The sequence below is a fragment of the Prunus dulcis genome, chromosome 8, assembly GCF_902201215.1.
Source record: "Prunus dulcis chromosome 8, ALMONDv2, whole genome shotgun sequence".
NCBI classification, from domain to species: Eukaryota; Viridiplantae; Streptophyta; class Magnoliopsida; order Rosales; family Rosaceae; genus Prunus; species Prunus dulcis.
In genome coordinates this window covers 18800913-18826669 of record NC_047657.1, presented here as the reverse complement: position 1 = coordinate 18826669, position 25757 = coordinate 18800913, and the positions used below count along the sequence as shown (strand labels likewise).

The 25757-nt window shown below is 37.2% G+C and overlaps 2 protein-coding genes, 1 long non-coding RNA gene and 1 pseudogene across 7 annotated transcripts; 1 reads left to right on the top strand and 3 right to left on the bottom strand.

The window, feature by feature from the left end:
• Positions 1-847: 847 nt before the first annotated feature.
• LOC117612194 (disease resistance-like protein DSC1) lies at positions 848-7809 on the bottom strand. The gene is made up of 10 exons (XM_034340951.1): positions 7514-7809; positions 7320-7414; positions 7170-7202; positions 6994-7066; positions 6821-6887; positions 4915-5434; positions 3723-4824; positions 3307-3600; positions 1783-3204; positions 848-1660 (listed from the first exon to the last, which is right to left on the bottom strand). Exons 6-10 carry the CDS (start codon positions 5409-5411, stop codon positions 1166-1168), a joined length of 3810 nt encoding a protein of 1269 aa, XP_034196842.1. The 5' UTR covers positions 5412-5434; positions 6821-6887; positions 6994-7066; positions 7170-7202; positions 7320-7414; positions 7514-7809; the 3' UTR covers positions 848-1165.
• Positions 7810-8497: 688 nt separating this feature from the next.
• On the bottom strand, positions 8498-9836 carry LOC117612195. The gene is made up of 3 exons (XR_004583318.1): positions 9298-9836; positions 9126-9182; positions 8498-8665 (listed from the first exon to the last, which is right to left on the bottom strand). It is a non-coding gene; the product is annotated as an uncharacterized LOC117612195 (long non-coding RNA).
• A 488-nt stretch (positions 9837-10324) lies between these two features.
• LOC117636367 lies at positions 10325-13865 on the top strand (annotated as a pseudogene).
• A 4705-nt stretch (positions 13866-18570) lies between these two features.
• LOC117612155 (type I inositol polyphosphate 5-phosphatase 4) lies at positions 18571-23708 on the bottom strand. 5 transcript variants are annotated; one of them, XM_034340905.1, is made up of 15 exons: positions 23329-23708; positions 22945-22998; positions 22779-22866; positions 22270-22338; positions 22021-22108; positions 21756-21860; positions 21051-21669; positions 20778-20971; positions 20505-20613; positions 20190-20338; positions 19751-20063; positions 19559-19644; positions 19214-19282; positions 18988-19066; positions 18571-18873 (listed from the first exon to the last, which is right to left on the bottom strand). In XM_034340905.1, exons 2-11 carry the CDS (start codon positions 22972-22974, stop codon positions 19832-19834), a joined length of 1683 nt encoding a protein of 560 aa, XP_034196796.1. In that variant the 5' UTR covers positions 22975-22998; positions 23329-23708; the 3' UTR covers positions 18571-18873; positions 18988-19066; positions 19214-19282; positions 19559-19644; positions 19751-19831. The 5 variants fall into 5 exon arrangements, with proteins under 5 accessions (XP_034196796.1, XP_034196795.1, XP_034196797.1 ...); XM_034340904.1 differs by having other exon boundaries at positions 22945-23455; positions 23575-23708; XM_034340906.1 differs by having other exon boundaries at positions 19214-19311; positions 22945-23708.
• Between the last annotated feature and the right edge of the window lie 2049 nt (positions 23709-25757).

Genomic DNA, 25757 nt, shown 5'->3' with positions numbered 1-25757 from the left:
TAATAAAAATGATGGTTGACGTTAATCATGAACTTAGATGATAATAGACTGATGATCGAGCCTTTTATTGGGGCATCTATTTATTTAATTATTTTAAAAAAGAAACTAGCAAATATTAGTGAATTAGCAAAACTTGTGTGAACAATGTCGGCCATCTGAAAGCAAAAAGAAAGAAGCCAATGGAAAAATGAACATCACACACTCATAGCCATAGACTATAGATGGATTGAGTATATCCGTGCATGACCTTTTGAGCCTGAGAGGCAACAGTTGAAGATCGAAGTTGTATTACTTCTTGATGCAGCCCACAGAAGCCGTACCTAAAAAGCATTACAAGGCCTATTTCTCAAATCCAACAAACTCTTTCTGCTTCTTTTTCATTGAATTGAAAATTGCAAAAAATAAATGGAAAAAGATATGAACCTCTTCTTCTAGAGCATTAAGCCTTGAGTCTCCCTGTGACATACAAATGCAACCAAATATTATATATTTGCTTTCAATTTAGCATATACTTGAAAGCTCAAGACTTGAAGCTGAAACGGTAAACAAACCTTAAGAGTGAACAAAACAGACTGCAAATGATGGATCTTCTTCGTCATGTCATCAACGCTCTTGTAAGAGTGAACAAAACATACTGCAAATGATGGATCTCCCACGTGCTTCTCCATAAAATCACTTACCACCTGAAGTGATTTTTCAGAGAAGTGATTATTGGTCTATTCAGAATCACTCCCAAACAAACCCTTAATCATAGTGGCAAAAAATGTATCCTTAGTATTTGAAGAATTGTTTCTTTACCACTTTCATACATCCATTAGTCTGTGCATCAAAAATTACGTAATGCCACTTGATTAATAAAATAAAATAAATAAAGCATCCCAAACACTAATAGTGAAAAAGTTGTGACACGTGGAGAACGACATGGCACCATTGATATCCATGTTCTATATCTCCCTGTAAAAGTCGAGGAGTTCTTTCAGACTGAATTAGTTACAAGGAGACTAGACTGGATTCCCCACTACTTTTTAATTTTTTGTACAAGCGACATCCCTAAGCATAAGCATCCTCAGCCACAAGGCTTGTAACAGCTCAAATAAAATGATATTGCACGTCAAAACAAAAAACAAAAATTGAAGTTAGGGATAAAAGTTCATGATCGCTTTAGCTACAAAATCCTCTTCTTTATGCTCTCAGCATCTTGGGCATACAACAAACAAATCCCACACTTCTCCACCTCCAACTCCGAATAGGGTTTGTTGGCAAAACCCAGTACGCTGAAGTCAACATAGACCTCAGTAACAAGTTTGTAAAACGCAGTGGGGCTTTGAGCTCCCTCTACAACTTCTTCAAATACATTATTATACCACCACACATACACCTGATGGAGCTTTGAGCTTCCACTATTCGCAAACGGATGCAAAGGATGGTTGATTTCATGGCTTTCACCATTACTAGTTTTGAAGTTGTACTTGCATCCAATCTTCATAGAGAATTCAGCGTAATCCTTGTTGAATGCAATAACAAGAGATAGAGCGAAACCCAAGAAATCTGTGCTAAACCAATCAGGAGGAAGCTTGATGTTTATTGAAGATCCCTCACTTTGATGGCTGAACCAATTTGGAATTTCATACCCCCAACATTTAATGGCAATGAAATTTTCCTGTAGCATGAATGGACATCTTAGTTATTAAACTCGTGTAAAATTTTCCACAGAAGTGAGTGAGACAGAGAGTGTGTGCGTGAGGTAGATAGAGAAACAAAGAAAGAAAGAGATATATAGACCTGCATCATATCATCTGGATCATGATCAGTATCATTTAAATCATAATCCTCTGAATCATAATCATCTGAATCAGAATCATAACCATCTGAATCATAATCATAATCATCATCTGAATCATATGATGATTGTTCAATTTTTTCTTCTTTAGACTTTGACCACGCAGTTGCTATTCGCATAATTCGGAGCTGTGCATCAACCATTATGTTCCTTCGTGCATTCTGGTCCAACTTTGGGCAACTAGAAAATATATATTTTTCATGAAGCCCTGGATAAAATATATATTCGCCCCAACCTTGTGCGAGTGCAGTGCTTGAACTTGAGACTCTCTTCAGAGACGTGCAACCATGTGCTTCAAGACGTTGCAACAATGGGGGGAGCTCTGGTAAAGATTTAAGGCTCTTGCAATCGGTTAAGAAAAGGCAAGACAGGTGAGCAGCATGTTTGATGCTTGCAGGTATGCTCTTAATGTTGGTCTCTCTCAGATTTAATTTTTGTAATGAGGTTAAGCAAACAAGGCCATCAGGGATTTCTAGTATACTGCACTTAGCAAGGTTTAGTGCTTCCAGAGATACCAATCCAACTCGGTCTATTAAGACGGGAGGCAATTTCTTCAGTTCCGAACAGCCATTAAACGAGAGAGTTTTAAGATTGCTTAAACTGTAGATGCTGTTTGGGACGACCTCAAGGTTCTTGCACTTGTGGAGAACTAAATATTTAAGTGCAACTAGATTTCCAACTGATGGCAGTAGCTCTTTAACCGCTGTACCTGATAAATTTAGAAACTCCAGATGTTCCACAGGGTCTGAGATTTTTGGCAAGTGTTGAAAGTTAGAGCAACGACTGAGATCAAGGCTCTTCAAAGATTTCAAATTCCAAATGTTCATTGGGAGACTCACAAGGCTTTTGCAAGCGACCAGTTTAATTGTAGTGAGACCAAAGACAAACTTGATTGATGACGGCAAATCTTTTATTCCTGTCTTACTCAAATCTAGCACTGTTGTATTCCTGGGAAGCTCCGGAAACTTGCAAAGAGATTTGCAGCCACATAGACTAAAAGTACCTGACACATTCGGCTTACAACTGCTGCTTGGAAGACTCTTAAGGTCTCTACAATATCTAATATCAAGCTCAGATATTTTTTCGTGAGACCAAACTGATGAAGGCAATTCCTCTATTGCTGTCTTAGATAAATCTAAGAATTCAATATTACATGGCATATCCGGAAGAGTTTTGAGCTTTCTGCACCGCCCAAGTTCAAGATTTGTAAGCTTGTTAAGATATTTAAAATACGAAGGAATTTCAACCAATCTGTTACAGTCATAAAGATCTATCCGCTCAATTTTTTGACTCTGAGAGAGATTTGGAACTTCAGTTAGATGATCGGAGGAACGAAGACTGATCACTTTTAAGTTGATAAGATTCTGTAACAAATTAAATAGAAATGAAAATAATTAACAACGTAGCTTGCAGATTATTACTTTCTAGGCCACATGTTATACAAGAACTAAAATAAGCATATATACCTGGTCTTTATTCCAAAGTTGAGCCCCAACTTCGCTGAACGGCATATGAAGCTCAACAAGATTTTCAGGAGAAAATTTTGATGGCAAAGATTTCAAAGGATATCCCTCCCATTCAAGATAACTAAGAGAATTAGGAAGATCAAGAGAATCAATTAATGTGATGTTCTTGAGAAACCGAGGGTAATTGACACGTAGCCATCTCAGTTGATACATTTTTTCGAAATTTGCATGATTCAAGTTTAGCTTTTCAATCTTAGACCAGTCAAAGAATATGGCTTGAACAGTTGCAGTTCTCTGACAATCAATAGCAAAGTGTAAATGTGAATTAATAATAAAAAAAAGTTTAATCAAAATTATATTTGTAGGAATAATCTGACTTGTTTATTGTAAATGTGAATATAACATAAACTATGTACCTGGTTATTTGTCAACACTTGATAGACATCCTCTGCAATGAACAACCTACTGCGTTTTCTGGGTTCTTCAATACATTGTTCGCGAACAATTGCCCTACCCATTTCTTGCAGCAAATCATGCATCGCTATCCATCCTTCCCAAATTGATATGAGAGACCTATCAATGAGGACTTTGATTCCGACTTCCCCATAGAAACCACGAATATATAACATTCTTTTTACACCATCAATATTCTCGTCCTTATGAAAACATGCTATATCAAGAAATATCTCCTTCTCATTTTCTTCTAATCCATCGTAACTTACTCTCAGAGCTTTCTTGATTTCTTCACTTGGAAATCGTTTCAATTTGTTCCATTGATCTTCCCACTCTTGTTTGCTCTTGCAACGAAGGAATGAGGACCCCATAACTTTAAGAGCTAATGGAATGCCTTTAACATATTCTACCACCTCTTTTGACAACTCAGTATAATCTATTGTTGGGGACTTATTTTTGAAAGCATGCGAATGAAAGAGCTGAAGAGCTTCATTGAAACTTAATCCCTCAACCTCGTATATCTTTTCATTATCAACTTTTTCCTCAAGAACGCCTTTATCTCTAGCAGTTATAATGATTCGACTGCCTTGGCAAAACCGATCATGGTCACCAACAAGAACTTCTAGTTGGCTTGAAGCATTCACATCATCAAGAACAATGAGCGCCTTTGTACGCCTGAGCCTAGCTTGAATAGAAGTTTGTCCTATAGACAGAGTGTCGATGGTTATATCTTTGTCCTTTAATATCTTACGAACGAGTTTATTTAGCAACTGATTTGGTCCACCCGTTTGTTCTGATTTCTCCCTAACATTTGCAAGAAAACAAGCAGCTTCAAATTTAGAGGACTGCCTGTGAAATACGGCATCCACAAGGGTGGTCTTGCCAATACCAGCCATGCCCCAAATACCTACACAGCAAACACCTGGTGAACTTAAGCACAATAACGACTCAATTTTCTCAATCTTCCTTTCAATTCCAACCAGGCCCTTTAAATCACTTGACGATTCACGATTCAATTTGGTCAAAATATCTTGGACAACTTTCTCTACAAAATCAGCTGCTGTCCTGGCAAATATCATTATGAAAGACAAACAATAGTAAGCATGAATCAAATGATCACAAGTGGAAATTGATATAAGTTAGAGAGTTGGCTACCCTGTTTTGCTTGAATGATGAAACCCAGACATATTGGCTGCTTCCTCCAGAGCAGCCCTCCAGTTGACCACCTCATCCCTACTGCCCTTAAAACGTTTCTTTAGTTGAAGACCTTCAAGTGTATAAGTTCCCTGCTGTTTTCGTACATGTGATGGATCTATGCCATAAAAAATGGGTATAACAATTTGTCCATATCTTTCCTTGCATCCCAGTATATGCACAAGTTCTTTCAAACACCATGTGGAAGAAGCATAGGTTTTTGAGAAAATGACTACTGAAATCTTTGATTTCTCGATTGCTTCCAGAAGGGCAGGTTCAATGTCGTCTCCTTTCTCCAGTCTGCGATCCATGTAGGTCTCAATTTTCTTCCGAAGTAAAGCTGCGTGAAGATGACTGGTAAAAGTATCGCGTGTGTCTTTACCTCTGAAACTAAGAAACACATCATACTTTTCTTGAAGGGGGGCAGCAAAAGGAGGAGAAGAAGATGATGAATTCATATTCCTATCCACAACCTGCAAACCTGCAAGTCAAAACATGCATTACATGTATCCAAATTGGATGTATATATTGAGAATGAGATATGAGGAATAAAAAAATCTCAAAATTGGATGTATATATAAATTTGTGGCCTTTGTTGTTTAGAAAGAAAGATAGAAAGCAGTTTGGTTAATTAAGTTGCAGCTGAGGAGCCAATTGCCAGCTTGAGAGAGAGAGAGAGAGAGAGAGAGAGAGAGAGAGAAAGCTAGAGATAAGTTGCCACTGCCAGCTTGAGAGATTTGCAGCCTCTCTTATTTAGAAAGAAAGAGAATTGAAAGCAGTTGCTTGCAGCTAGATCACATTTTAGTTTAGCAATTGTACAAAGCTCGAAAACAATCCACGTAAAATAATCAGAGATGGAAAAAGAGAAGAGGAACAATTACTCAAGCACTGTCGGTGGACAAAAATTCAAGCATTCACTCCGAAGAAATAAAAAGGGCATATGGGATAATGGGAGTGACTGCACAAACTTTTGCTTTTGAGTTGGAATTTTTCTTGAGTTCAATTCTAGCTAAAGTGACAATAGGCCCCATCGTTTATGCGTTTTACTTTTACGACAAAGTTGTTCCTTTTCTTACTTTTGGTACATTCATAGGCCGCAAGCCTACCAGGCATGCTTAAATTTTTGCTTGTGCAGGGACTAACAAGTAGTTTGTCTACTGCTAACAGAATCGAGGCATACTATAGAATCCTATTCAGATTTTGAAACTTGTAAATGAAGCTACTGGAACATCTTTTGCTGTTTTTTTTCTTCTTTTTCTCTGATGATTCTTGTCATAAGGTAAAGGCAGGAATGTTTATATAAAAGGAAAGGAAAGGGAAAAGAGGTTTAGGATTTTTACAACTTCTTCAGGCTTTACCTTCTCTTTCATTTTCTCCAATTTCTCTTTGTACCCATTTTTTTCCCCTACATGTTCTATGATAAGCCCAACAACGCCCCTGCTTTCTTCACCTCCAAAATTTCAATCTTTTGTAATTGTTTTATAGTGCTGTTGGAAAACTCTTCGATTTTGTTTTGGTACAAAACACGTATATCATTTCAGAAATGCAAACTGAAGAAGGTGCCAATGTTTCACGTTTATGACATTAGCCATCTTTTACAGTCACATATTAAATTAAATTTTAAATTTACAAATAAGAAGTTAGAAGAACCATCCAAACAAAGAATAGAAATGTCAAAATCTATAACAGAAATGCAATATCCAAAGAATGAAAAGCAGTCCAAACCAAGAAGAACCATCAATGGATGAATATTGAATGCATAAAGATTTATCAAGTCTCAAGAAGAACCACCAAACCAATCAATCTATTGCTAAACCAAACCAGAAATAAATAGTGAGAATTTGAGATTGGGGCCTAAAAACCGAACCTTGTTACGCGAGGACCATAGAAACTCCATGAATTTGAATCCATTGTTCTGTAACGATATCGGCCATCTGAAAGCAAAGAGAAAGAAGCCACTGGCAAAATGAACACCACACTAACAACATCACACACTCATAGCCATAGACTATAGATGCATTGAGTACATCAGTGCATGACCTTTTGAGCCTGAGAGGCAACCGTTGAAGATCCAAGTTGTACTACTTCTTGATGCAGCCCACAGAAGCCGTACCTAAAACACATTGCAAAGCCTATTTCTCAAATCCAACAAACTATTTCTGCTACTTATTCATTGAATTAAAAATTGCACAAAATAAATTGAAAAATATATGAACCTCTTCTTCTAGAGCATTAAGCCTTGAGTCTCCCTGTGACATACAAATGCAACCAAATATTATATATTTTCTTTCAATTTAGCATATACTTGAAAGCTCAAGACTTGAAGCTGAAACGGGAAACAAACCAGAAGAGTGAACAAAACATACTGCAAATGATGGATCTTCTGAACCATGTAGTCAACGCTCTTCGATACAATCGATTTTCCCATTCAGATTTTGAACACTTTATGCTAGAACTGATTCTGCATAACAAAATTAATAATAGCTAAGAAGAAAATCATGGGTAACAAATTGAAGGAAAAAAAATTATAAAAAATAAAGCTTGAAGTGGGCGTAAATACCTAAGTGGGCGATCTTGAGCTGGAATTGTTGGAGTTGGCAGAGGGAGGAATTGTCGTTGTTGTCGTTGGTGTGGTGAGGTGAACATGTCGTTTGGGAGAGAGAGAGAGAGCCAAGAGAGGAGAACAAGGCGGGAGAGGGAAATGGACTTTAAAGAGTATAAGCCGTTTTAAAATTGGTTTGTTCTGCAGCAGCAAATGCTACTCACGGGTTTCAACAAAACAAGTTTAATCGTTAGTAAAGCCGAAGTCAACGAGGGCACGACTGTGAAAAAATCTCGGCTATACTCTTTTTTTAATGTATACGTTTGTAAATATATTTGAATATTTAAATGATATAACCGTTCGGCTATAAGTTTTAAATATATTCGAATATTTAAATAGTATAGCCGCTATATGTTTTAAATATACTAGAATATTTAAATGGTATAGCCAGGCGGCTATACTGTTTAAACAAAAATCTCTCTATGTTCTGCGGCTAAGTGCTCATCTTATAAGTGGGGGCAAAAAGGAAAGAAAGTTCTTACGAAAATAGGGAAAGAAAAAAAAAAAACATGAGAAGAAAGCTCCAACTCCACATCATATCTCATTGAAAACTCAATACGTTACTGTCCAACAACTAGTTAAATTACTGTGACAAGAAGAGGAAATAGGTATGCACAATGCTGGAGGATGGTGATAGCTCCCCTTAGAAGGTATAAGGTAGTTGTTTGTTAAGAAGTTATAAAAATATGGTTCTTCACCATATAAAATGTGATTCCCCTTGATACAGTCATATCGATGGATAATGCCAAGTATATTAAGCAGCTGTATTTTGTACTCATGTATTCGCTTTGTCTGCACATCAAACATTGCATCTAAAGTAACCTGCAGTTGAAAGTGATAAATTTCATTGTAATCTATTAGACAAAGGAGAAAAGATGAACAGGATAGAAGTTCTAAGAACTTGTGACCAAACCTTCACACCATTCATTGATTCAATGTACAAATATGAAGCCTAGAGAGTACCATCATCCATTCTTGTTGAAGGTCAGGATCTGCTGCATCTGCTCGCAAGCCAGTTAGAAGATCAACATCACGAATCCAAGCTTCTGTTCCAAGCCCTTTTGAGATAAGAGCACACAGGCTAGGATTACTCACCACAATCCAGCGGCGCTGAGAAATCAAATGTCAGTACATTATCACATACATGCATATAGACTGTATACTGCTAAGAATAATGAGGAATCCCTGATTCATCGATGCATCATAAGAACAACCTTTGAATATGTGCAGGAATCTATTCTAAGTTCCACAGCATCATGCATCCAATTAAGTGGTCACCAACAGACATCATCATAGTCAAACATTAATTAAGACATATTAAAGAAAGCTGCAGGAAAGGTTGTTGCATCCCAATTGACTGCTCAACTGGGGTGGTTTAAAAACTTGAAACTCTGTGGAACACTCTGCTCCATAAGCCCTATTTGATAACTATAATAGCACAAACTACAAAGGCGATCAAAACCCATCTTTCGAGCTGTGTATCTCACCATTCTTCTTCAACCACATAAACAGAATGAATAGTCTAATGAAACTAGCAACTACTTTATAAAAGATGCTATGAACTTTATACCCGGGTAACACCATTTGTCTTGCATTGAAATTTCTGAGGGCACAGCTCATAGAAGTCCTGTGAAAGAGAAGAGGTGTCAGATGACCTAATTTAAGGTATCATAAGAATTTGGATATCTACAACTTTGTCATAAGCCAAGGGAAAATACAACAATGCAAGGAACACATGGTACCTTGAGTAATTTTGCTTTTGGCAATTCTGAATGTACTTTGGAACATCATAATAGGATTGCAAGAATAAGCACAATGGTGTATGGATTCAGTGTAGAGTTTACAAAATACTACAGATAATACCAGACGCCAACCACAATTGGAAGCTTAGAATCATATATCTACCAAGAATACCTTCACAGCACCTTCCTCAATAATTGACATCCAGGATAGCCGATTGGAATCTAAACCAAGCATCTTCTTAAACTCTTCCACAAACATAAAGTTTATTTCATATATAATCTGGAGCAATAAAAGCCTTACCACAATGATTTGAGTGACAAAATAATAATCTCATAAAATCATGGGTAACAAATTGAAGAAAAAAAAATTTATAAAACATAAAGCTTCAAGTGGGCGTAAATCCCCAAGTGAGAGATCTTGAGCTGGAATTGGTGGAGTTGGCAGAGGGAGGAATTTTCGTCGTTGTCGTTGGTGTGGTGAGGGGCACATGTCGTTTGGGAGAGAGCCAAGAGAGAAGAGAATAAGGCGAGAGGGGGAAACGGACTTGGAGATTTTCTGTTTAAACAGTATAGCCGGCTATACTGTTTAAATATATTCGAATATTTAAATGGTATAGCCGGGCGGCTATTCTATTCAAAAAACTAAAATAAAAATAGTATAGCCATTTGGCTATATCGAATATTTAAATGGCATAGTATAGCCGGGCGGCTATACTATTTAAAAACCAAAATAAAATAGTATAGCCGGTCGGCTATAACTTTTAAATATATTCGAATATTTAAATAGTATAGCCGGGCGGCTAAAAGTATAGCCGCGCGGTTATACTATTTTAGAAAATAAAATGAAAATATAACCGAATATTTAAATAGTATAGCCGTCTGGCTATACTATTTTTAAAAAATAAAATAAATATATTCGAATATTTAAATAGTATAGCCGCGCGGCTATACTATTTAAAAATTAAAATAAAATTAGTATGGATCAGCTATACCGTTTTTAATTTTATAATTTTACAATATATACCAATCTCAGCCGCCGCTATGGACAGCGACGAAGCTGGAATTGTGGATTACGAGTTCATCGACAACGACTCCGACGATTCCAATGATGTCTCCTCACATCGATACCAGGTGGCTTTCTGCTTATTTTTTAATTATGACAGTTTCTCTTTTATTTTCTTATTCTAGTTTCTATAAAATGATGTTGGTTATCTGAATTTTCTTCATTCTGATTCTGGGTTGTGAAAGTCGAGCCTTTTTAGTTGTGAAATGTTAATTTCGCTTAATTTCGATGTTGCGTTTGATCGCAAATTTTCTTACTTTTTCCCCGTGCTGTGGTAATGTTAATGCTGCTGATTTTGATCTTAGGTTAGGTTTTATCGATTTATCAGAAATGTGAATTTAGTTTGTGTATTGTGCTAATGTTTATCGTGTTTGATCTTGATATTTGGTTTAGTTAAGGTTATAAAAAATCTGAGCCCTTGCTTATATCATGGTAATGTTAATTCTGCTCTGCTATAATTTTGAGATTATTTTGTTGTTTGATAATGTCAATTCTGTTTAGAAGCAATTTGGTATTTATTTAATTGGTAGCTGGCCATGGTTGAATTCATTGGTTTTTGTCACCTTTGTGACTTCTTTTAAAGGTTGTTCATTGTTCCGTTGAACCCATCAATTTGGTAGCCTGTCTCTTGAAACACTTGGCTCTGGAATATTGAAAATCTGAGCCATATCGCATTATGCGAAGACTTCGACTTATTGTTGAGTCTAAAGACGAGACAAATTTGTCAGTTGAAGATAGATACTAATTGAGCTTTTCAGGCATGGTAAATTGTGTTTGCTATGGGATTCCAAGTTTTGCGTATTCTGAAAGAAGTTATTTTGTTGTGATTTCCTTGCATCTGGTACCTCATGATTAGCACTAAATGAATTAACTGGTGCATGTTAATCATGAACTTAGATGTAAATAGACTGATGATCGAGCCTTTTATAGGTTTATGTGATTGGTGAGGAAGGTATCTTGAAGGAGCTTGAGCTTGCTGGATATCAATACATTGGTGGACCAGTAAGTATGAGTCCGAAATCATATAAGTTTAAGTACATGATGCTGTTACTTGTACTTTTTCTATTTTATATCCTAGTCTGTGAAATCAAATGACATGTTATTCATTTGGCTAACAAGAGCATTGCACAAAACTTGGTGTCATTATTTCCTTTGCATTTGTATCTTCAGTTTCATTTTAAATTTAGGATAAAGCTTAACAGGTTACCTGTAGTTTAAAATATCTTCAGATATAAATAGCAAATTGTTGCTCGAGAGACATAACGAGGTCTACATCTTTGGATGTAAAAGCAAATATTTGGAAACTGAAAGTTCCCCTGGTAATTATTTAGTATGAATGTTGATGTAGTGGATGAAGTAAAGGAGGATCATCACTGCCTGCCCCTCTCCCGGGAACATGCAGTTTGCTCCAGAAAATCTATTTTTTTTCTCTCCCCTCACCAAACAATAATTTTTTGAAAACATCATCTTTTTATGTGTGCATGCATCTGTTTTAGATTCTTCTTGCCTCAGAAATTATTAGGGCTTCGGTTTAATATTTAAACTTTAATGTCTGAAGGTTTGGATTGAAAAATAGATGCCACATAACTGCCACAATTCACTATATGTTTTTCTTTATTTTTCTATGGACTGTACTTGTGCTCAAATTCAGGCATATATGCAAACATTGTGTTACAAAGTATTAAATGGAAGGTAATATACATGTTACTATACCAAGTGCCAACACCATATAAACGTTATGGTCTTATTATATATGCAGTGCACTTGTTACATGTATTGCATTTGGTCTTCTCTGGTGGCAGTTGTCATTAATCAATGTTTATGTGATGGAAAGTATGTGACACTCTGTGTAAGTGAAAACCCTGGAAGTCTTTTCATTGCAACAAATTGTGATGCTGTCACTCGTCTCAAAGATGCTCAGGAATGGGCAGGTTCATTTCTCTCCTCTCTTGTTGCACTTTGTGTTTTAATTAGATTATTTTCAACTGTGTTATGCTGCAAAACATGTAAAGATTTTCCTAATTGGAATTTGTTTAAAATTCAAAAGTCATTTGTTAGGGGTAGCGATTTTCACACTCCTATTTGTACACTTTGCACTCACATTTATATATGCTTTCATCTCCTTGTTTCTGTTCAATATATCAAAGCATAAAATAAGGGAGAGGAGATAGGACTGTGAAAATGACCACCTTTTATTCGATCTTATAAAAAAAACTTATTACAATTTATTGAACTCGTTAATGTTCAGAATACTGAATCAGATTATCTATGATGCATTTACTGATGCATGGGTTAGTGGTTCCAAATGACTTGATTATATGATACCTAAACTTCTAAAGTTGACTGGGAAATTTTGAATTTCTGGACCTGAAAATACCTAGCCAAACAGGTTGTCACCGAATTGATGAAGCTACTATAATTTTCTCTCAATAGCTACTATAATTTATACTCAACTTCAGGTGGACCGTGGTGGTTCTATGGTTGGCGCTATCCGTGGATGTATTCAACGTGAGCCGCTGGTTGTGGGAAAACCCTCAACATTTATGATGGACTACTTAGCAAACGAGTAAGTCAAATGCTTTAATTATTGTTCTTCATTGTTTTATCTTACTGTAGATTAATTCTTTAGTTATTTAAGTTAAATTGCTCTATTTGGTTTTCTGACAAACATTAGAGGAGTTTCATCATTGACTCATCTTTTTAATCACTCACTATACTTAGCAACCATCTAGCTTATGTGCCCCTTCTTAAAAGTTAAAAAAACACTCAAAGGCCAAAAGACATGACTTTGACTAATGCGGTAAACATCAATGATTTTGTAAATACAAGAATGCAATTATTGTAACAGAATGTACAATTTTCGTGATGTAATTTTGCATTCTAATTAGTAGCTGACATGTACTAAGTCGCAGAACACTTTGACATCTTAAAGAAGTGAACTTCAATGGATCTGATGAAAACTATTGGTCATATAATTGCTGATATTAGTCAGTTGAATTTAATCAATGACAGATTTGGCATCTTGAAGTGAAGTCACAGATTTGCATGGTTGGGATACAGATTAGATACTGATATTCTGTTTGGACAAAATGGTGGTTACAAAACTTTTCTTGTTCTCTCAGGTAACTAAACTAAAGTCTGCATTTTTGGCCCAAGTTTTCTTGAGTTTGTGATGTATTTGAGCTAATTAAGGCGCTTTCCCTTTCTGTCTTATAGGTGTCACCACTTTATCAGTGCTTCAGAGTCCTAACAACTCCATACAACCAGATTTTTACACGAACAAGATTTCAGACTTTTTGTCTCTCAAGGCTGCAACTGTGTGATTATTATGTTACCCCTAAAATCAATCTTGGGCGCATCTGTCATTATTTGTCTCTGCCAGTCATACTTCCATGTAATTTTTTTATGTATATTTTACTGGATGTAGGTTTCTGAAACAAAAAGAAACAGAGTACATTAATAAATATAAAAGTTATGCACTTGAGATGTCTGTGCAGTTGTTAAACTGGTTGCTAATATATTTCTGCATCTTCTTCTTGGCAACCAAACCAGCACACAGCTGCAGCCATCCGTGTCTCTGAATTTCTTTTTTTGCTTCTCTTTCTTCTGTGTGATTGGCAATTGAGCTTGGACAGGTAGTAGCTAAGGAGGTGTGTTGTTCATTTCGTGTCCCAAAAGCCTCTCGGTCTAACCCACTAGTGGAGCCTGTTATTTGTCTAAGTTGTGAAAATTGAAATTAGTATTTTTATTATAATATTATTGGGTTGGTGCTTGCTTGCACTCAAGAGAAAAAGAAAAAAGAAAACTAGTGGGTTGTAAAAATATATTTTCCTTGTCATCTGCAAAAATTGTAAAACTTGATGCCAAAATGATTAGTCACGAATGTGATTAAAAACAAGAATTGGGTAGAGACAGAGACAGAGAGAGCATCGGCAGCGCTGCCTTAAAATGGGAAAATTTACGAAGCACGAGGGCCTGCCTCAGCCTGGCTGGCTGACTGAAGAAGGTAGAGCCTCCAGGAGGGTTTGCACGTGGAGGAGGAGGAGATGCCAATAAATTAATTAACGATGGGAATGATGATATCACCATGATCACATTATTTTAATCTGTAAATAATTAATTATCCTTGTTGACTGTTTGTCTTTGGATCATTTGTGTTGTGTGCCTGAGTCTGACTCACTGACGCCTTGTACAACAAGCAATATCAGCCTTTAATTTTATCCAAAACCCTAATTAAATACGGTCTAAACCATGACATCACTCATACCTCTATAAATATGAAAAAGAAAAAGAAAATATTTATATCCATTTATTACTTTGGTACCCTCCTCCTCCTCCTGCTGCCTGCCTGCCTGCCTGCAAACGCTGCATGCATGCCCAGTAAGCAAAATAGTATATTATTATAAACCCTATCCTATCTCTAGCTTTAGATTTTATTATCTTTCAGAAGTCATCTCCTGGGACGTAACTCCGCATTGCCATTTTCATGTTTAACCCTAATCTTCTGGTCAATCCATTCTCATCCTCAAAATTTAGGGTTTCGGTGGGGCGTCATGCTCTCTGTCTATTTTGTGGCATTTTGCTGTCTACAAGTTGGTTTAAATTTGAGTTTTTTTCTTTTTGCCTTGTAAGTTGTAATTATAAATCAATAGTTTAGTTTGGTGATGGCGTGGGGGATCATCAGGAGGTTTTTTTCTGAGGTCACAGAGCTTTGACTGGGGGGTGCTTTTGTTCTAATAAAATAAAATAAACACCTCACTTACTCTCAATCTGAACCCTCGTGGCTATCTTCAAGCGTGCGGCAGTATTGTCAGATTTTTCATTGGGTTTGAATCGGCACCTTTCTGGGACCAACCTCAACGTTTTGCAAAATTTTCATTTTAAAATTTTTCAAACCCCTCAAAAGGCAAACGGAAGAACATTGGAGGAACACTTTCACTCTGAATCTGATACGATTAAAGTGATTCAAATATATACATATATATATGTCATCATTGTGGATTTGTATGTTTAAAGGAGAAGCATATATAGCTAGGACCACATGCAGCATGCAGCATAAGTACATGATTGAAATTGTTGCACCAGGCTTATTGACCATGACATAACACTGAATTCAGATCATACATATATGTACCATAATCATAATCATGTAGATGCTGCAAATGAAAGATGACGTCTATATTGTGGCTTATAGATTAGCTCGTTTTGTTTTATCTATCCCGGATGTTTTAGTTGAGAATTTCTTGTAATGTTGAGAGTTTTCCTTCAATAAAATCGCTTTTCCTATAAATATGAAAATTAGATTGTTACTTTTAAGTTTGTAACACATGAATAGCAAAACCAAGAAACAAGTAGGGTCAAAAGTCCTCATTACAAAAACTTCTCCAAAATTTTGAGGCCCCACTCTCATCCACCACAAAACTTTAGCAAAACGAAACAATCATTTCATCGGACAGGATGCATGACGTCACGTGAGGGTCACGTGCCAGAGGACCCCTGCCACGTCAGTGATCAGTCACCCATGCCCGAGAGAGAGAGAGAGAGAGAGAGATAGAGACTCCGTACCGGTGTTCCGGGGTGGAATTAAATGAGCCTGGCGCTGGCGGGGTTCGGGTCCTCCAAGACTGACGTGAGACTGTCTGTCTTGTTTAAAGCTCCACCAATAAGAATTAGACACGTGGGCTGAGAGTATGTTGACAGTTCACGTCACGCCAAGCATTACATATCCAAAATAAGAAAGAGACAAATGTATTTGCACCTAACCTAATCTAGCTAATTACAAATATAATTATAGAATAAATCAAATTATTGAAGGCAATCAGACAATTAATTACGTTATTAAAAATCAAATTAAATAAAAAGAAGAGGCTAGAGATCTCTCTGTGGTATATATATAGTATTGGTTTGGTTGTGTGGGAAGGTGAGCCATTGGCCTTCACTTTTTGGTCTTTAGACCTTCCACAAATCTATCTAGATTATTGTTTGCTTCATAAAACACAAACCAAACCTCACCCCACTTGGATTTCTTGCCTCCCCCTCTTTACTCTTACCTCAATCCAAAGCTCATTAATTAAAGCATAATGACTATGCTTTATATGTTAATAGTTCTCTAAACACGACACTCTTAACAACGGACGTGTAGATAAGTCAATTGACCATTACGATGTGTCCGCCTCATTACACTCCACTTCTTCGAATCCTTATTGTCAAATATATCTTCTTTATTCATTTTGAATGCAAAGCAGAAATTCTGGGCAAGGTATTTGATAATCAACAAGCAAACCTCAGAAAAGTTGATCATCAAGGATGGCCCCCACAACACATACCCACTGGCCATGCACTGCATTGCTTATGCGTGCAGCTAATGCTCAACTTTGTCTTTTGAAGTTAGCAATTCCTCGAGATATGTGCAAAAGTGGCATATCGACTTTGCTGTTTTATTTTTTCCTTTTCTTTTTAAGTTTTGATACCATAGAACTCTTCGTATGTTTTCAAACTCGAGTGCAAGAATACGGTGTTTGTACAAACATGCATACTTCAAATATTTCTTTAAATAAAATTAATTCGATTTGAAGTGGACTGGAATTATATTAAACATACATGATACATCGATCCAACTCATTCAAATAAAATTTTGGATAATTATTTTAGTGCCGGTAATAATAAGGGAATTCACAATGTAATTATAATTACTTTATTTACTTCCAAAAGTGGACGTAGAAACAGAACTTTCCTGTCAAAAAGAGAGAAAGTGAAGAAGAATCAGAACAGAAGAGCAGGGAATCTCTCAATTAAACTTGAATGATGTGTCCAAGTCGACAAATCCTGTGGGCCTCTCTATTGCCACATGGCCAGAATTTGTAGCTACATTTCTGTCGCCTCGAGAGACCTCCTTTTTATAAATAAATTCCCCGCCCTCCACCCATCCGCCACGTGTCCCCCCGTCTTTTAAACGGACCCCGTCAACCCAGCACGACCCGTACAAAAACCGTGGAAAATTTTACTCAATTCGCGTGCGCCATACGCTCCAGTAATTCACGCCAAACCTCGGCCCGTATGATTGGGTCGACACACCGAATTTAGTAATCGGGAGTGTGACGCACGCGCTAACGGAGCGACTGAGGGAGGAAAATAAAGTAAAAGGTTAATGAGCACGGAAAACCAGCAAAGACGGAGACGGGTCTTGGTGTTTGGGAAGAAAGGCCGTTTTCAAGCGCGCGGTTTTCAGTTGAATTTTAACCTTTTTCACCGTTGCGTAAAAATGGAGCAGCACTTTCAACACTGTAACAAAGTTTGATGTGAAAAATTGGCAGGTACTACTAGTGGTCTACAAGTATTTATTTTATTGTAAATATTAATTTTCTTGTGGCACTGACGGAAGAAGTACCTATTAATTTCTTTCTTGGAGTACGCATTTATGTATTGTCTGATTTTCCACTTTTTTCAGTAGCGTCTGCCCAACCCACCATGAAAATTGCTCCTCCATGTATAATCTATAAATCTCTCTAAATAAAGCATTGTCCAACATGAATATGATTCATCTTTTAGTTGGACATCTCTCTTAATTTCATTCTTACTATTCATCAAATGTAAAATTTACGAACAGAAATCACTTTCGTATGTGTGGACAACTCACCGTTGTAGTACTTATAACTCGAATAATATTGAATGGGATTTAACTTGTTGGTTTGATTTTGGTTTTGGTTTTGATGGAATTGAATTTCTGACTTACTGCAATTCAAATTCTATTATGAATACGTGCTGGTACTAGCTTGGGTTGTTGTTGGTCAATAAATTGCACCCATCTTTGTACACAATTGATCCCCCAAAAAAAAAAAAAAAAAAAAGTACATTACTTCAGACATTTTTCAGTATGGGCAGCTCAAGTTGGTCTCTATGATTTCAAGACAAATTTTTATCAATTATTTTAATTTATTGCTTTTTTGTTAGATTTGACGCGGGGTTTTAATTCTTGCCACCGAAAAAAAAAGTGGGTTGTTTTTGTTCTCTGATTGCTTTGCTGCTGCAGACAAGATTGCATTGAGAAGACTGATGAATATGTTATAGGTTTAGGGGAGCCCACGTCTATAGGTTTTGCCCTCACGAACCAATTTGTTTATTTCCATTTTGGTGCAACCACACAAACCAAAGATTGGTGAAGAACTTGAGCAAAACTGAATTTTATTTATTTATTTGTGTAGGCAAAATCATTAGCAGCAACAGCAAAGAAAACTTTATATCAATCAGATGTTCAACTTCCCTTTTTTTCTTTCACCAGCAATGAGTATCAATCACATCTCACTTCTTTTCTCTTTATCCAGTACGACAAAAACAGAAATGAATAAAAAAAACACTAAGCAACACTGTTGATTTGCTCCTCTATTTTTTTTTAAAATATTTATAATCCACTGGACACTTCACTGATTTTATCTAATTTTTTATTCAAAAAGAATTGTCAACAAATTTGATGTCAAACCAACTTGGCGCCTCCAAATGGATCAGCTCAGCTCATCCTACAAAAATCAACAGTAGTTAGTTATGATTCTTATGAATGGATAAGTTTCGGGTTCTTTTTTACAGGTCATAGAAACCAAACAAAAGTTTTGTAATTTAATTCTTAATCTTACCTCATTACCAAGATCACTACTAAAAACCGTTGTGCCAGAAAGTTCCAAGTTTGCCAATTGGGATGAAAAGAATTGAAACCTGCAAACATGTGGGGTAAAAGTTATCAACAGAATCACATAAGTTTTGTACCTGCTGTGTGATGAGGTATGGAGAGAATTGGACAAAAGAATGTGGGAAGAAGAATTGCAGCCAAACTGAGAAAAGGAAAGAAAGTGAGAGGCCAACCTTCTTTTGGATTGTGGGCAACAGACTGTCTTTATCACCATCATGGCAGAATTTTCTTTGCAGCTGTGCCTACTTGCAAATTGGGGACCAAAGATTCACTGATAAGAGCAAGAACAAGACAAAGAAATCTTCTCAACAATAAACTTTAATGGGAAAGAAGACGTTTTATGGCCATGCTTTCAAAAATTATGCACAGTACATATTCTATCTTTTCATGCATGAGTATGAAGTCAACCGAGCCTTAATGGACTAAAGAATCCAACTTTTTCATGACAGCAACATTATTTTATATGGTAGTAATGACAAAAGATCATTTTTAATATGAGGAAACAAGGCAAAATTTACCTGACTGATCCAGGAGGTCAAATGGGGCTGGAATTCCAGGAAAAATTTGTACTTCACTAATAGCATTTTTGAATCTGTAGGAATTCCTGTTTACAGCCCGTGAAAATTTGATTTAGTTATAGATAAATTAAACCACAAAAATATGCAAAGAATGGAGAAGACAGGCGCGCATTCCACATTTTAGAATATTACCTGATGTAATGTAACAGTGCATTAAATTCTGCTTCAGTTGTCCTGAGCTGAGCATACTGGACAGAAAGGGAAGGCCAGCCTTCAATAGAAATTGAGGTCAATGTTTCTGTATCCATGCGAGTGTGGTAACAGCTCCTCTACCTCAATTCTGGAACTGGAACAACTCATGCTTTTCTTGATTCGGTTACGGTTAATAGACTCAACCTCAGCCAGAAATACGCTGTAAACTGGCCTATGATCTGAGAACTTTGACTCCCCACGAACATAAGACACTTGATAAATGCCTCTTCCGTGCCATAATATACGATCACACCTTCACACGCAGATAGCAAGTTTAGATTTTCATATAATCACAAAAACTAAATGCTTTCATAGTTATGTTACAATAAAATGCCTGATAACTTTTCCATTTTCACAGATGTAAGAGGTTTGTTCTTACCATGCTGGAGTTCTTCGCTTCTCCTTGGTGTGCCTATCATCACCTGCATACCTATCTGAATTATTTAAATATTTGTATGTCGGAGGGAAATATATCTTTCCTTCACTCCATCCCTCAAAGACACGTCCTCGTCTTTGCTCTATCCTCAGCTGAGAGTATAAACCATATAAATTTCAGATACAAGAAATTCAAAAGTAAGTCAAATAAAGACCATAACTCTTTTTTCTTTCCTTTCCTTTTTGGCCCCAAGGGGGAACACAAGAATAACACATTTGAAAGAAAAGCACAATGCTTGTAGGGGAATAGGTAACATGCCTGGTCATTCTCTAACAATGCCCTCCAGTTGCGCATCTCAACAAGAGCTTTTGCAGAGCGGTAAGAAAGGGCAATGCGATAATTTAAATCCCCAAGCCAAATGATTCGACTGCAGAAGGAAAATAAGATTTCAAACTTTTGCACTGTAAGGCAAGTTTCTTAACAGAATTTCAACTTCAATAATCCAAGAGAAAGAATAGCGAGACTAGACAAGCATATAAAAGACTTATATAAAGCAAATATTACAAAAATTGGACAAAGGGGGTGACTTACTCATGCTCTAGTATTGTCTGAGGAGAGTTTTCATCTCCCATGCCATGAACCCTGGGAAACCTTGTCTTCCTCAGGATCTCCATGACATCAGAATTTCTTCGAAGTTCATCTCCTTCCTTCTGGCCAGAGGTCAGATGACTACAGATGAAGCAAAAGCTTGTTTGGTGCAAAGACATGCTAATGGAAATTGAACCCTGGAAAACTCAAGAGAATAAGATTCTGTGTTTTCTTCATCTTGCTCTGAAGTTAGACATATATTAGAAAGATTTGTACCTTATTTCCAAGATAGCCCATTAATCCTCTTCCAACACAAGACACTTTCATATTGCGGACATCATCTCTAAGATCACTTTTTACCCATACTGTCAAAAATATACCAACCATTTGTTTGCTGGCAACCAAGCAGTATCTTGAGTTCCCTGGCTGTCTATCTCTATCCTCCAATGAGAAAGACCCACTGTTGGACATTGGTGAATACTGTGTGACAACAGGTGAATCACCAGGTCCATTCTCATCGTCAGAGGAACCCCATCTGTAATTGGGGTCATAATCACTTGGTCTGTGCCCAAACATAACCCGATCACAAACACTGAATCGTCGATCAAGTCGGGGTTGCGGCATTGACATGTCATTGTCCATTCTCATGCTGCGGCTCAAGGACTGAAAGGACCTGCGGTGAAAGAAAGAGGAAGCCTTCTGCTTTGTTGATCCTTCAAAGTCTGCATCTAATTCTACAATTGGATCAGGAATTGGTGAAGGTGTATGGCAACCACCACTTGTTCCAGGAAGATTATTTAGAGTCTTCCTTATAAGAGCTAGCCACTTTTTAGCTGGGCCGTTATCTTCTGTGCCCAAAACATTGCCAGCATTCAAAGGAACTATTTCTTGAAACCTGGAAACCAAAAGGATTGAGGATTTTGTTACCACAACAAATGTTGCATATATTGGAGAGAACATATCTTGATCTGCAGAACATACCCAAGAACATAAATATCAGCAGGAGGAGAGGTGTGGAGCCAATCTTCAAGATTCAGACAACTTGGAGGAGATTTTCCAGCCACATTCCATGTAGCTACAAAGATCCTGTGCGCACACGGAAAGGAAAATACAAATAAAACCAACTGTTGCAGAGACACCCAATACATATTACATAGAAGAGAAGGCTTCCCCGAAAAAATTTGGTCTAAATCTTTTCATCCAGAAAGAAAAAGTGCTTACAAGACAATGCTTAAGAAAGACATACCTATAATTGTGTACATCTGTAACTTGTGATGCGTCCATGTCAATCTTACCCCTTCGGACTCTATCAGAGTGCCTCTTACTTAATCTTTCTGTACATTTAGTCGGAGTTTCAGAGGGATTAGTCCAAATTAAAAATTGGCTAGAAATTAGAAAACTTTGACAAAGCATAATTTTATTTTGTTTGATGCTATACTAATGAGGGTTAAGAATGGTGTGGTCCAAAGCAATACTGCTCTGCCTGATACTGAACCTGTTTTGCTTTTCTTGATTGTGCATGCCTCCCTCTCTGAATAGGTGTTCCTCCACTCTTCATCACCACCTGAAAAAGAAAACCCATAAAGTTGTTAAAGCTGCGCTCTTTCCACTGTTAATGAACCAAGAGCACACATTCAAACACCACAAGAAAACAAAAATAAAACAATCAGAACATTTCAAATTACCAAAAAAAAAAGGTTAATAAAAGAAAGAATTTCAGAAAGAGGAAGAAATAGAAAACAAAGATCTTGAACTGCAAATAGAGATAGAAGCAGCAGACCCCATTCAAACCAAAGTTTTTGTACCAAACTAGCAGTGATGCAGTGTAGAACAATGGTAGTGTGTATCAGGGTATAGAAGAATCTAAAACAGTTCAGCTAACAAGTTGCAGAGAAATCCCAGTTCTGATCTTGCTAAAAAAAAAATCCAAGATTGCCTAATCCAGAATCCCAAATTGACACCCAAATCATGCATGTATATGAGACCAAGAGATAGGCCAATGACCTCTATAAACGGCGTCGTCTGCGTCAAAGTCCTCGGCTTTGCTCTTAATATTGAACCACTTCTTGACCAGTGTCTTGGGCCATGAAAGCTTCACCAAGAACACAGAGTCAGCAATCTTAGAACAAAAATGCACACAAAATCAGACAAGTTCTGGCATTTATCAAACCTTGCTTTTCTTGGAATTCCCATCTCTCATTGTTTCACTGCTTCATAAGGCTATCTGAATTTACAGAAATAATGGCCAATTTCAGCTCCGTGTGACCAACACTTTCTATTTCCTTTTACAAATGAACGCGGAGAGAGAAGAAGAATATGAACAAAATTAAAACTGAAGAACCAAAAGAAACCCAGGCACAGGTTCAAGCTCTGGTTTTGTGCTAAAAACAATGGGAAAAGCTCACTGATTTTCTTAGGAGAAGAACAGAACAAATGGGTGATCCCCTGTTTTCTCAAGTAATGAAGAAAAACCAAGTGGGAGAACAAGGAAAAGTCCAGTGCCTGGGCATTTTAGTTTCCGAGCTTCCAAACACAAGGTAAAAATCCAAAATACCTCGTTGGGTACTTTTCTCTTTGCACTTCCCTCTTCTGTGTTTGGCAGAGAGAAGAAACAGAGGAAACTCAAACGGAAAGATACAGAAAAGGACAGCCCTCTATTGGTAGAAGACTATGATGAGATCCTGAGGAAACAAGAAGACAATGCAGGATTCAGAGAGAGAGAGAGAGAGAGAGAGAGTGTGTGTGTGTGTGTGTGTGTTCATGTGTTTATGTGTGTGGTGTTGTCTCTGGTAAAAAAAACCTCGTTATGGGTACAGAGCAAAGTATCGAATTTGAAGAGAGAATAAAGTGAGTGTATAAGTGAGGAAGGAGGAGAGAGAGCTTGGCTCTCTGTGTCCGAGGCTTTTTACCCCAAAATCCAAGGCCAGGCCAGCCCTTTGCTTGGGGACTTGGGGAGGGGCACTGAGGGCTTTGGATTATATTGGTCACCCACTCACACCCAACACTCTCTCTCTCTCTCTCTCTCTCTCTCTCTCTCTCTCTCTCTCTCACTGGCAACCCTTTCTCTCTCTAAAATTTCTGCCCACGGTCAGCAAAGTTAGGTTTGATCTAATGCCCAAGCAGCAGCAGGACTTGTACCCACTCCTCCATTTGGTCTTCTACCAGTTAAAAAAGCAGTTAAAAGAACCCCTGCAAAAAAAAAAAAAAAAGAAAAGAGGAATATTGCATTTGGGAGTTTGTTTCCCTTTCTGTGTTTCTTCTTTGAAATATATATTTTTTCTGATTTTAATCTTTTGGTATGTGACAGAGTGACTGGGTCTACTTGCTTGGTAAACCTTTTAAAATATGTGATTGTGTTTTGCAGATTTGCTTGGAATGTTTGGAGGAAAATTTTTGTATAGGTCAAGACTGTTCCCCCCCCAGTGTGGGTTTTTGTGCTTCCTTTGAGGCATCCATAGCCATAGGTTTTTATAGGGTTTCATAGATGGGATTTTTGTATAAGCAAAAGGGCTGTTTCTCCAATGGATCTTCATTGCTGAGGGGAGACTGGGAGAATGTTTGTGGTCCAACTTAAGAAGCATTGCATGTATCTCCTCAAAACCTTCAACGGTTGCTTTTGAGCTCAACAATATGTTACTCTGTTATGCAAAATTGAGGCCTTTTTGACTCCATCAATACTTGTGTCCATGAGGACCAAGGCAATTGCCCCAAATTTTGGTGTCTCAGTTTTGGTAATTTAAATTTGCAATTTGCTCACTTTCACATATTTCATACATGGATAAACGTAGAATTTGTGTCTGGGAAAATGCCCTTGTCTATAAGATACTTGTTTACACAAACATAGGATTGGTAGGATCTGGTTTTTTGGGGGCCAATTGTCCATGATTTTCATTGATACCAAGCCCTATGCATTTTTGCAGACCACACAACCAGGAAGCACAAATCACACAAGTAAAAAAGACAAAGCCAAACCATTTTCACATCTCTCAGATTACACAAAGATAGGATCTTGTTAGGCCATTGAGGGTCCCTAATCCTAGCTTAACTCAATCCTAAATCCTAAACCCACGCGATTTCCTAGGCTTTCGCGCGTTAAGTATCTAATTATCATTGTTAAATACCTGGCTTGAACAAAGTAATTTCTTGGATTAAGCTCTCCGGGCTTGATTTCTTTAATTGACTAATCTTAATCACACATGCTACATGTGGGAGACTGTGTCTACTTCCCTTATCATACTCTTAATTGTTCATATTTCAAGGCTCTTTGCAGTCAATTAGCATATTCAAGGATTAGTTTACTAAGCTAAACAGGCAAATGCCAAATGGGAATCCCTTACAAACCCCATTCAATCCACTTCCCTAGTGAAGCTTCCACTACCATCACAGCCAACCAGTCCCCAATATATGCTGTCAAGGAATTGTCTAAAGACATATAGCTGTCATACGAAAGTCTCCCTTTTACACCAATTTGGCACATTTGGCATATTGATATATGTGGTTCACCGTCAAAGTCAAACTCAACACCTGCTGATCTTCGATTTATGATTGTACCACAAAGTTAACAAATTACGAACGATCTACTTTCATCATGTTTCGATGATGAAAACATTTTTCTTAAGCCAGTAGAGCACATATATAATTCACTCTGGTGACTGTAGGACCCTAAGTTTGGCTAATGCATGTCACAATGGCAGCACCCTGGGATTGGTACAATAGCATGACAAAGAGTAATGCCAAATTTATGAAAGAGTTATGGGCCAAAGGCCATAACAAGGGACATGCTACCCTACAAACTCGATCAAATGCTCTTTTTTTATTAGTGAGGACTGTTTCCACACAAATTTGTTTAGCAAAGTGGGATCTTAGAGGACACCATATAATTGGATTCAGTTCATGATATTATGAATGTAATATATGATTCCCCTATCTCCTTTATTGTACAAGACTTGTACCTTATCCATTAGCAAAATGCCACGTGGGACA

Coding starts and splice junctions, on each gene's coding strand:
- LOC117612194 (XM_034340951.1), bottom strand. CDS start 5,411: ATGAATTCATCATCTTCTTCTCCTCCTTTTGCTGCCCCCCTTCAAGAA. Junction 4,825..4,914: donor CATCATTCAAGCAAAACAGG/GTAGCCAACTCT, acceptor GATATTTGCCAG/GACAGCAGCTGATTTTGTAG. Junction 3,205..3,306: donor AACTTTGGAATAAAGACCAG/GTATATATGCTT, acceptor AATTTGTTACAG/AATCTTATCAACTTAAAAGT.
- LOC117612155 (XM_034340906.1), bottom strand. CDS start 22,974: ATGAGAGATGGGAATTCCAAGAAAAGCAAG. Junction 21,861..22,020: donor ACAGATGTACACAATTATAG/GTATGTCTTTCT, acceptor GTGTGCGCACAG/GATCTTTGTAGCTACATGGA. Junction 20,064..20,189: donor AAGCGAAGAACTCCAGCATG/GTAAGAACAAAC, acceptor CTGCGTGTGAAG/GTGTGATCGTATATTATGGC.